At 43.7% G+C, this 12,596-nt stretch overlaps 1 protein-coding gene across 1 annotated transcript in view; it reads right to left on the bottom strand.

Annotated features, from left to right (window-relative positions):
* DOK6 (docking protein 6) overlaps window positions 1-12,596 on the bottom strand; it is a 1,072,962-nt gene that overhangs the window by 250,992 nt on the left and 809,374 nt on the right. Inside the window, exon 6 of the mRNA XM_029590909.1 lies at window positions 6,835-6,973. Coding sequence (XP_029446769.1) covers window positions 6,835-6,973 — 139 coding nt within the window. The remainder of the gene's footprint in view (window positions 1-6,834; window positions 6,974-12,596) is intronic.

Below are 12,596 nucleotides of genomic sequence, written 5' to 3' on the forward strand. Positions count from 1 at the left end.
TGCCAGGAAAAATAGTGGAAACTATTCTAAAGAACAAAATTGCAGAACATATAGAAAGACATGATTTAATGGCACACAGCCAGCATGGATTTATCCAAGGGAAGTCTTGCCTTACAAATCTGCTACATTTTTTTGAAGGGGTTAAAAGACATGTGGATAAAGGTGAACCAATAGATGTTGTGTATTTGGATTTTCAGAAGGCATTCTGAACCCCTCTAGTTAACTAGCCTATCTTTTACCCAGTTAGCCCCAACCTTAAAACCCCGCTAACCTCTTTAGTTTTTTTTGTTTCAGGACTTACACGCCATCCATAGCACAAATGAAGTTATGCAGTAGGAGATCCTGGAGCGAGCTTGTGCACATAAATACTTATGTGCAGATTTCATTGAGAAATCTAGGAATACCCATACCCTGCCCATTCCACGGCTATGTCCTGCTTCTTTTTTGCAAACGTTTTTTGAGTGCGTACCAGGAGATATGCATGTGCTCGCGTGCTTTTTAAAATCTGTGCAGCGCACGCCAGTCCAACTTCTGTGCATATCCCTCAGCTTTGGCACAAATAGGGCTCTTAAAATTCACCTTTTAGGGAATAGCCACTGCTATTACTGGCATTAGTAGCATGGGATCTATTTAATGCTTGGGTACTTGCCAGGTACTTGTAACTGGATAGGCTACTGTTGGAAACAGGATGCTGAGCTTGACGGACCCTCGCTCTGACCCAGTATGGCAACTTCTTATGTTCTTATGTACGTGTGTGTGTGTAAGACACAGTTTTTGATACAGTGAGTGGTACTATGAATTGAAGTAAAATTACAGTATCAGTATTCCTTTGAAATATCCAAACCCTCAGTAGGAAGTGCACTGCAACAAATTCTATCTTGTCAGGAAAATAGAAAGGAGGGGATGTTGGCAGGGTTGAGAAAGGGAGCAATAAAGAAGGCAGTCTTGGATCTAAAATTGAAGAGGGACTTTATTAGGTCTAGAATGGCAGGAGAGGAATGCAGCTCAATGTAGAAGAAACTGAAATATGGAAATCATGTGCCCCCCACCATCACCTGTTTCTCTCCTTGTTTTGCAGCAGAAGGGAAAGGTTAGAAAGTCATCTAAGGTTGGCATTAGGTGGGCAGGGGTAACAAGCATGTATTTCACCAGCGATAAATGGAGCAGCACGCTTACCTCTCCCTAATGGTACACTGCTGGGACCTGGCTCTGGGAAGGTCAGGTAGAAGCTCTAGCAATAAGAAGCATCGTGATGCAGGTGGGATTTGCTGAATACCCAGTTGATGCATAGCCCCTATACCTCATGTAATATTCTATCTGTGAAAGATGCTGGAGGATTGGCAGTTAGACCAGAGGGACAGGATTCTTCATTCAAGTTTTTTTGTTACAGATTGTGGTACAAATATGGTAAAGGTAACAGAAGATGGGGGCCTATAGGGTATCCATTGCTTGCTGCACCTGACAGTTAGGAATGCTGAGGTTGGGACCCACTGATGACAGAAATCCATTCTTGAACAAACTGATAAAAAGGTGCAGGAAAAAAGCAGTGCATTTCCATAGAAGCGTGAACGTGGGGGAGCTCTTCTGTGAGAAACAGGAATAATTCAGGATGCATCACAAGCATCCGATTCAAGATGTTGGTACCCATTGGAATTCCACCTGTATGAGTTTGAAGAGCTTAATGGAGCAGCATACACCCTTTTATAATCTGTCTCTGGAAACAAAGCTAGGTGTGCATTGCTCCCTGGGGCATCATGATTGGGTAGTGATGAAGCAGCTGGTACAAGTCCTGAAGCCCTTCAAAGATACCATGGGGGACCTGAGTTCCAGAAGCTCCAATCTGGGCAGAGTCATTTCTACAGTGAATATTCTGGAGGCTTTCATTAACAAGTAGGGATGTGAAACGGGCTTCAGACGATTGAAAATATCAGACGATATTTTCAAAATCATCAGAAATCGGGGGCTCCCCCAAAACGATAGGAAAACCCCACAATATTGATCGTGGGGGTTCTCTTATCATTTTGGGGGTGGGCGGGAAAAATGGCACACAAAAATAACCCCTAAACCCACCCCGACCCTTTAAACCTAATCCCTTAACTTCCCCCACCCTCCCGACCCCCCAAAACATTTTTACAGGTATCTGGTGGTCCAGTGGGGGTCCCTCGAGCGATCTCCCACTCTCGGGCCGACGGCTGCCACTAATCAAAATTGCGCCGATGGCTCTTTGCCCTTACCATGTGACAGGGTATCCGTGCCATTGGCCGGACCCTGTCACATGGTAGGAACACTGGATGGCCGGTGCCATCTTGTGCTCCTACCATGTGACAGGGGCTAACCAATGGCACTGGTAGCCCCTGTGACGTAGTAAGGGCAAAGGCTATCAGCGCCATTTTGAATACTGGCAGCCGACAGTCCGAGTGCAGGAGGTTGCTCCTGGACCCCCGCTGGACTTTTGGCAAGTCTTGTGGGGGTCAGGAGGGTCCCCCAAGACTTGCCAAAAGCCCCTGGTGGTCCAGCAGGAATCCGGGAGAGATCTCCTGCACGCTGGCCATCGGCTGCCAGTAATCAAAATGGCGCCGATAGCCTTTGCCCTTACTATGTCACAGGGGCTACCAGTGCCATTGGTCAGCCCCTGTCACATGGTAGGAGCACAAGATGGCACGAGCCATCCAGTGCTCCTACATTGTGACAGGGTCCGGCCAATGGCACGGATACCCTGTCACATGATAAGGGCAAAAGGCCATTTTGATTAGTGGCAGCCGAAGGCCTGGGAGCGGGAGATCGCTCCAGGGACCCCCACGGGACGACCAGGTACCTGTAAAAAGTTTTTGGGGGGGTCGGGAGGGTATTAGTTTTAAGGTATTAGTTTTAAAGGGTCGGGGTGGGGTTTTTTGTTTATCGGCTCGGGAGCAGCCGATAAACAAAACCGCGATCGGGCCCAATGAAAAAAAACCACATGTGAATCCGAACCGGAATCCGAACCGATTCCGGTTCCGATTCACATCTCTATTAACAAAAAGGAATAGAAGCAGAGGTGTTGCAGTTTCTGGACTTCTTGTAGTAGCAGGTGCAAGATAGACTGAAACCTCTCACTAAAAACAATATGCTGTATATAAGCTTGCTACACTTTATAATCCATAGGTGAAAGGGAGTCTCACACTGCAGTCCCAGCATCTCACATTCATGAAAGTTATGCTGGTACCTAAGATGTCTGCACAGTGTGTATGCAGCACAGGAAATAGTTCCCATCTCAGAGAGTAGTGCAAGCAGAAGCAGCATCCTGTCAGCTGCTGTTTCCTCAATATGCCAAAGCCACATTGCCTGCAAAAAAACATCACTCCTGAAATAGGCCATAGCTAAAGCAATTGGTAAGAGAGACCATTGCCCTATTCCAGGAAAAGAGAACCCAGCACAAATTTCTGTGACAGGCTATTTTGCAGAGACTATCAAGGACACGGGTTCAGATGTGCTGGAATATTGAGAATTAAAGACCTTAGTCTGGCCAGACTTAGCCAGCAAAATCTGTCCTGTCCATCAACTAGTGTGCCCCATGAATATGTCTTCTCAATTGTTGGGAACATCATGAGCCCTCATTGCTAAAGGCTTGTACTAGAATTGATGGAAAAGCTGGTCTTTTTGAAAATCAGTCTGCTTTTTCTTGGGTTTCAAGAATTTACATTGAGTGGTAAATTGACTAAAAGCACCTTGAAGGACTTGTTGCCATTCTGCCTTCCTGGGATGCCCCAGTTGTACCTTCTTAGGGATCTTGCTGCCATTGCTTTGCCTACCTGCTATACCCTTGATATACCACCTTAGTGGTCTTGCTGCCACATGCCTACCTTTCATGCCCCTTATATACTACCTTAGGGTTCTTGCTGCTACCACTCTGCCCACCTGCCATGCCTCAGATGTACCACCAAATTCATCCTGCTTCCACAAGCCTACCTACCATTCCCTAATATACTATCTTAGGTGTCTTGCTACTACCGCTCTGTCTCTCTCATGGATCATGCTGTTAGTATACCTTCCTGCCATGCCTATATTGGACCAGCATGGGAGTTTTGGTGCATCTGTGCTATTTGCTGTTTGGCTTTCAGCCTAGTTCTCTCATCCTGTTTGTTTGTTGGTTATACTGGGGTGCTTTGACCCCCAAAACGAAATTGAAGAAAAAAAAAATAAAGTTTCTTCTCTCACCCCACTTCTTTTCTGGTTCTTCATCTTGATGTACCCCTTTACAATCCCATCCCCCATAGTTCTCCTGCCCTATTTGTTTGTTGGTTAAATTGGGTGTTTTACCCCCAGAAATAATTTTTTGAAAAAAGAAAAAAATATGTCTCTTCTCCCACCCCATATTTTTTCTGGTTCTCTACCTTCTATTTTGCTGACATCTCTAGATTCCCAGCCTAGTTTCCTCACCCTTCTTCTTTCTTTGTTATACTGGGGTGTGTGGTCCCCAGAGACACTCAGTCAGAAGGAAGAAATGCAGGCACAAGAGAAAAACTGTACATGAGAAATATTTTACATGTTCTGAATATGGTAAAGATTTCAGTAGGAAAAGAGCACTAATACCAGAAAATCAACAAAGGGAAGAATCTTTTCAGTTATAGAATATGAAAAAGCCTTTTATAATAAAGCAAAACTCACAAATTGCCAATAAAGCCAAACTGATAGGGGATGATTTACATGTTCTGATTGTGAAAAAAGTTTCAATCAGAAAGGAAATATTAAAAGAAATCCAAAAGTCCGCACAGCAGCAAGATCAATTTCGAGTAGGAACATAATAAAAGCATATGTTATAAAAGTGATACTGATTAAAGATTTTTCTCTTGTACTAAATCTGAAAAGTGGCAGGTGCTTCAACAGGAAAACAGATATCTCCCATGCCACTCTGCCTTCCTGCCTTACCCCTTATCTTACACCTTAGGTGTCTTTCTTCCACTCAATATTTCTGTCATACAAAGACTTTACACCTTGAGGGTCTTGCTGTTACTTTGCCTTGCTGTCATAACTCAGACTCTATACCTTGGGGCGTTTTTCCCCTATGGGTGCTGCTTTACACCTCTCTTGGTGCCTTGGTGGTTGATGCCACTCTGTGGTTTTTCTTGTCACCCTTTCTGCTTTGTTCCCTTTTCAATGTGCCTTCGGATGTTGATGCCACTCTTGATGCCACGAATGGTACCCTCCTTTGAAGCCTTGGGGTGTTCTTCCCCCTCTTGCTGATTCCTTGCCTCTCTGACTGGACCTTGGAGAACTCTTACCACTTCTGGTATCCCTTTGATCTTTATAGTGTCTTAGGTTATTCATGCTACTTTTGGTTCCATGTTGACATAGGCTTGATAGGTTGGCATGCTTTCACCCTTCTGATGATGTCTTCCCATCAGTTTTATTAGAATTGATAAGAAAACCCCAATTCTGGAGCCAAAAATACTTTTCCCTTAGATTTTAATTGTAAAGAAACGAATAAAACAAATAAACACAACATTTATTTGCTTGAAACTAATGAACTGAATGAACAAATGAACCAAATGAACATTTTTTCCTCTGTATACCCTTAGTACCAGCACTTTCCCCCACTGCCATAACAGAAATATTCAGAACCCCTTGGCCTCCTTCATACTTGTGTAACAAAAGATGTGGGTTCCATGGTCTTCCCTCACATCCTGGAATCTGGGTCTCTCCCCCTATCTTCTGCCACCCATCCAAAATCTACTTAGTATTCCAAATGGTCTTCTTCTTGGCTGGCGGGAGGGGTACAATCTCCTTCCTTCCTGAGCCACTGACACACAGAATTATGCCACTGGTTTCTAGGTGAAATCATTCAGTGTCAGTCCCCGGCTCTGGCAGGAGGGAGATCACACACTTCCTGCCATTCTAGAGAGAAGATTTTCCAGAACTGTTAATAAAGATAATAGAAGATTGAAAGAGTAAGTGTTTGGGGAGGCCCAGGCTTGTGGATTTTTGTGTAGTGGGAGTGGGAAATGTTGAGTGTGTGTGTGTTGGTGGTGGTGGTGATGGGGGGGGGGGGGTCCTGGATCTTTTGTTATGTGAGTTGGAGAGGCAGAGGACCAGGAATGTCAGATCTTTTGTTGCATAAGTAGTGTGAGGCCTCGGGGTCCCAAATCTTTATGTTGAGGAGGAACGAGCTGGTGTATCTTTCTTATATTGGATGGTGTGAAGAAAAAGATTGCAGATTGAGAGGGAGGGGGGTGGGGAATAGCGGAGGATACATTTTAGTTACCTATTTTTGGCTATGGCTGAGGGACCTAAATCTAGGTAGACTCATTTCTGGTGTCTAGATTAGTCACTTGGTCTTAGTTTAAAATTGGCTGCTGGCCATTTTCGATTATACATTATTTTAACTAAATTAAAATAAATTCAGATTTATTTAAAGGTAATCATCAGCCCTAAACAATGCACAAAAGAATAGTGCTACAAATATTTAAAAAAGACATATTAAAAAGCAAATCTGCATCTAAGAATCCTAACTTCAGAGCTATATTTTACTTTCTGAAGTTGGGATTCTTACCATATCAAAGTTTGCATATGTTAAATTGAGACATACTGCTTTGTCATAGAACATAGTTACATTTTTCATGCATTTTATAGTATACATTTAAATATATGGGTTTCAGTACTTTGTCATTTTGCGTCTTATTGTGGGAGCACCTTTTAATTTCATGCTGCAGAATCCAAAATTATTAAATGTTTTGATTCTGCTATGCAAAGTGCCAGCATTACAAATTAGCAAGAGGATTCTCACAATTTTAAATCTGACCACTGGAAGCTGTAACACAACAGTCTGCAAGATGTGATGTAGGGATTGGGGGGTCTTACCCTTGCTTTCTTCTCCATTTCCAGCATCAGCCTTTCATGTTGCTCAGCTATTGCAAGGGTTGCAGAATGCACCTTCTGGTAGATCATCTCTCCTTCTCTCGTTTGAAAGGTGAATAGTCCCTCTCCTGTGTCACACATTCTAGGGTGGAACATTATAAAACAGGAGAAGTTAATTCTGGCTTCATGAAGAACTGGATGAAATTCTCACAGCAGAGCATACACTTTAGCCTCATTTGCCTGTTGGAAATTATTTCTAGGCTTAATGATGTTTGGTTGAGCTTATGTTATTGCTTTTAACATGGTTACTTCAATAAGAAAATTAATTCTAAGGGATACACCATGCCTGTGGAGATCCATGCAAATGGTGCCTTTTGATTCAGTTTTAAGTGTTAGAGTTCTGTTTCTCAGTTTGAGGTTAGGATTCTATGGTACAAAGTGATATGCAGATAGATGCTTATGGAATAAATGTAAACGCTTCTTTTACTATCAAAAATGGAACATTTCAAAATAATTTGCGCATGTAAAAAGCATTTGAGGTATTCCTGGGGACACAGATAGATCAGGAGAGGAAAAGTATGCATGTAGACAGCATTTTGAAATCTACGCATCTATCTTTCCAACAATATTCAAAACAGGAACAAGTGGCTTTCCTTTGGAAAAACAAGGCAAAATCCACAGGTAAGAAATATGGGTGGCCTTTGTTCCAATGCAGAAAGCTTGAAAATAGTCTCCAAAAATTATAACTCTATGGCAAAGAAACCTGAAAATGGATCCATGAAACGCTGCTTTATTTGCCTGGTGACCCTGCAGTGGCTAAAATTCTCAGTCCTATACCTTTATAAAGGATGTATAGCTTAAATCTGTGTTGGACTAAGGATCTGAGATCTGTTTAATATTACCAGATGGTTTCTTTCTGTTTTGAATGTGCTGCAGTAATAATGTATTTCTGGAACCATGAAGCAAGCAGTTTTGTTTATAAAACATACAAGAGTGATTACTCAACTCCAAAATACCCGTCCAGACTATAATTAAGAGCTGTGAACCAAGCCTTCTGGAAGGACCAGTACACATTTGTTTAGTTAAGAGTATCACTGTAAATGAACACTATGGGATTTATTCAGTCAACAGTGATTAGAATGGACCAACACCATTTCCTATTTGCAAAGCGCATAGCAACTTAAATTGGCCATATTTTCAAGGTATCTGTACAATTAAGTATGCAAAAGTAAGCCACCATAAATTTGAACAACCTATGGAGTCAATTTGTATTGTGTTGTTTAAAGTAAATTGTAATCTCCCCTTGTCCAGGAGACACCTTCCCAGACCTGGAGATCACTGCAGTCGTTCAACTGGAGAAGGGCAGGGGAATGGGGCAGAACTACCTGCAAGGCCAAACAGGGCAAAGAATACCTTAAAAAATAAAACAATGTTTACATACCAGGATGTGTTCTAAACAGAAAGAAAGTTAACTTAGAAAAAAAAACCAAAACAGATTTCAGCCAATACAAAAACAAAGTCCACAGTAGAAATAGTAGGGAAATACAGATACAAAAAACCAAATTCAATATTCTTCCAAATTATTTCCACAGCCACACATCTTATGTTCTATAGGTCTCTGTAAACCTTAACACTCTTCTCCTTCCTTCACAGGTTCTCTGCTGTTCCCAAAAGTTGTGCAGAATCTCTCTTGATCTTTCCCACAGCACTGACAATGCAGTAGATGACCGACACAGGGTCATCTACTCACCTTGTGTCTGATGGACATATCATCCAGGTCTTACTTAGAAATATATCTGAAAAAGGGTTCTCTTCTATTCCAGAGTCAATCCAAAGGACTGGAGAGGCAGGCCAGGGCACTCTCTCTTTGTTCCTCTTCACTTTCCCCCAGCTACTTACACTTCACTGCTTCCCCAACTTAGCTCTACAAATACTGGCCCTTCAGTGTTTGCCATACATTAAAATGCCGCCCTCCACTGGAGAGGATGAACTGGAGTTCATTAACTCCAGAGCAACAACCCCAGTGGATGGTGTCAGTTGGCAAAGGAGAACTGAAGAAAGAAGATACCGAAGAGGAGCTCTGAGGCCTGGTCTCCAGGTTGGGGCCTGACCCTGGGCCAAGGCCCAGGTATTGGGACCCAGCCTCTGGGCTGGGCCCTGATGTTAGGCCATGGTCCAGACTGAGTCCCTGGCATCAGGACCCCGCCTCTAGGAAAGGATCACGTTTCGGCCTGGTTCCAGGCCAAGGCCCAGGCATTGTGACCCACCTTCTGGGCCAGGCCCTGGGATTGGGTCTGGGTACAGGTCTAGGCCCTGGCCTAGGCCAAGTCCTAGGCTTCGGGACCTGGTCTCCGGGATGGGCCCTGGCATCAGTTATGGATCTGTGCCGAGGCCCCAGCATCAGGCCTCAGACTTCAAGCTGGTTGGCAGTGTTGGACGTTTGTCTGGGTCTTGGTCTAGGCCGAGGCCCAAGTTTTGGGACCTCGCCTCCAGGCCAGGCCTGGCCCATGTATTGGGCCTGGGTCTTGGTTGAGGTCCCGGCATTGGGAACGGGCCTCTAAGCCTGCAACTTGCATAGGCCCTACGCCAGGATCCTCACTGGCCCACACTTAACTGATGTGGGGAGCATCTGCAGATAAGGCCTTGGCCTTGCAAAAGCCTAAGCCATGGTAGGTTGCTATGACCTTGAATCAGGCTTCATGCAAGGTCCCAGCTTGGGCCGGGTCCTAAACCTCATCTGCAGATACCCCTCAGATGAGGTAAGTTGAGAACTGTGAGGTTTCATGCCCCGGATTTTTATGAAGTGGGAGGGATGGATAGAAGGCCTAGGAGGCTCTGGGATGGCCCCCCTTTGTTTTTCTGCTTCTTTTTTTTTATTTTTATTTAGTTTTTTTAAACTAAAGAAATGAAATAAACAGTACATGAAAATTAAATTCATGGGGAAAAAGCCCCCCAAAATTGAAAAGAAAAACAAAATGAAATTGTCCCCACTTCCCCACCCTATTCTGCAGGGAGATTATGGAAAAGGCCTATTGGAACTAAGTAACTGGCACTGTTAAAGAAAACAGAAAAATGTTTAGAAACCTGGTGCTATTAGTTGCTAGCTTGGGAAATAATGAAGGTTTTATTTTGGAATTGGGAGTTGTTAATTATGCCCAAGCAGCTAAATCAGCAGCTAGGATATTTATACAAAAGCAGCCTATGTTGTCTTTTTCTTTAGTTTGAATGCAACTGTGAATACAGAGTTTGGGAGCTGCAGCATGTGACAACAATTGTTCTTAATTACTGTTCAGCTACTTGAGAGCTGCAGCAACTTTTCGGCGGTAGCCCCTGTGACATAGTAAGGGCAAAGGCGATTGGCACCATTTTGAATACTGGCATCCGATGGCCGGAGTGCAGGAGGTTGCTCCCGGACCCCCGCTGGACCACCAGGGACTTTTGGCATGTCTTGGGGGACCCTTCTGACCCCACAAGACTTGCCAAAAGTCCAGCAGGGGTCCGGGCGTGACCTCCTGCACTCCGGCTGTCGGATGCCAGTATTCAAAATCGCCTTTGCCTTCACTATGTCACAGGGGCTACCGGTGCCATTGCTCACCCCTGTCACATGGTAGGAGCACAAGATGGCACTGATGGCCATGTGACAGGGCTGACCAATGGCACCGGTAGCCCCTGTGACACAGTAGGTCAAAGGCTATCGGCACCATTTTGAAACAGGCAGGCGAGGGTGTGAGTGCAGGGAATGGCTCCCGGACCCCCCCGCACCATCAGGGAGTTTTGATAAGTCTTGGGGGGGTGGGTCAGGAGAGTGGGGGGGTTTGTTTAAATTGGCTCATTTAGGTGGCCAAATAATTCGGCGAAGATTCATTGTATTTGTGGGGAATCGCGATACGTTTCACTTCCCCACAAATACAACGAATAGGGCCCTATACGTTGTGGATTCCCGATTCGTAGGGAACAAATGCACACCCCTACTAACCTTTTCCATTGGAAAAAAATCAGAAGAACCAGGGATCACGATTTAAAACTCCAAGGAGGAAGACTCAGAACCAATGTCAGGAAGTATTTCTTCACGGAGAGGGTGGTGGATGCCTGGAACGCCCTTCCAGAGGAAGTGGTAAAGACCAAAACTGTGAAGGATTTCAAAGGGGCATGGGATAAACACTGTGGATCCATAAAGCCTGGAGGATGGGAATGAAGAGAAGAGGTATGGGGGTGGCTTGCAGGAATGACAGCTACTACCTGATGACTAATATTCAATAAACGTTCACACAGTTAATGTGCCTCCAACATTGCTCTATGCTTCAACGGCAAGAAGAAATGTGGAAAAGAGGATTTGCATTCAGGCAACAACCAACAAGGTAGCACAGTCTGAGTAAACAAATAAGCATGGAAGTAGCTTGCTTGTTGTGGCGGTTACTACCCCGAACCAATTAAGCCTGTTACTTCACTTGGAAAGCATATCCAGTGCAGCTCACTGCTTCAACAGCAGGGGGAATGAAGAAAAGAGGATTTATATTCAGACAACAACCAACAAGGACTGAATTGCATGGTCTGGGTAAACAAGTTAGCATAGGAGTAGCTTGCTTATTGTGGCAGTTACTACCCCTAACAAATTAAGACTGATACTTCACTTTGAATGCATATCCAGCACAGCTCACTGCTTCAACGGCAGGGGGGGGAATGAAGAAATAGGATTTCATACAGACAACAAGGCATTGGTCTGAGCAGTATGAGTAAACAAACATTGGGGTAACTTGCTCTATATGATGGTTACTACTCTCAGACCTTAAGCCTCTGCATCAATGGCGGGGGAAGAAGGAAATTAGAATAAAAAAAGTTACCAATAAGGGCCCTGAACTCAGCGGTCGGAGTAACAGGTAAGAATGAGAAAATAAGTGTGAAAGCTTACTGGGCAGACTGGATGAGCCTATTGGTCTTCTTCTGCTGTCATTTCTATGTTTCTATGTTTCTATAAACCATTTGATCTTTATGAATCAACTAATGGAGAAGGTGCTCCAATCCAAAGATTTAATATCACAATTAAGCAATGATTATGGGGCAAAAAGAACCACATTGCTTTGAATCTCTAACAGATTTATGGACCACTGAAATCATTACTAGCATCATTGATTCTGGAAGAGGGATTCCTTCTTGCACATCATTATTAGAATTTGCCATTTTAAAAAGTAGATGGTCTGAAAAGTGTCTATAAAGTCAATGAAAAACTATCATCATTCAAGGCACTTCTCAATCTTCAATCCATTTATAGCATCTTCAACTACTTGACAAGAAATTGCTTTCTACAAAAGTTCAGACTGCATCAGAAATTCCCTTTAAAGATAAATCATTGAGTAGCTCATCAGTTAGGTCCAGGTTTCTTGAAAACTCTGAGGTATATAACTTGGAGAAAAAAACAACAAAAGCATCACATATTTCTCTGGGGTTGGAGGTTAATCCAATCTGTGGATATCTAATACATTTAACATAACCCCTCTGATTAGTTTTCAGCCTGTGTATGTCACTATTAATACCACTGTAAGAGGGGGCACTTTTAAATAGAGTGGGGTTTGGATAGGGTGGGGTAGTTTTACTTACATAGTGGGGTACATTTAATAAAAAAGTGTGAGCACGTACTTTTGTTCGCGCACCAGACCCAAACAAAAGTACGCCGGATTTCAATAGATATGTGCGTAGCCGCGCGTATCTTTTAAAATCCGGGGTCGGCGCGTGCAAGGGGTTGCACATTTGTGCACCTTGCGTGCGCC

The sequence above is a fragment of the Rhinatrema bivittatum genome, chromosome 2 (assembly GCF_901001135.1).
Source record: "Rhinatrema bivittatum chromosome 2, aRhiBiv1.1, whole genome shotgun sequence".
In the NCBI taxonomy this organism is placed as follows: domain Eukaryota; kingdom Metazoa; phylum Chordata; class Amphibia; order Gymnophiona; family Rhinatrematidae; genus Rhinatrema; species Rhinatrema bivittatum.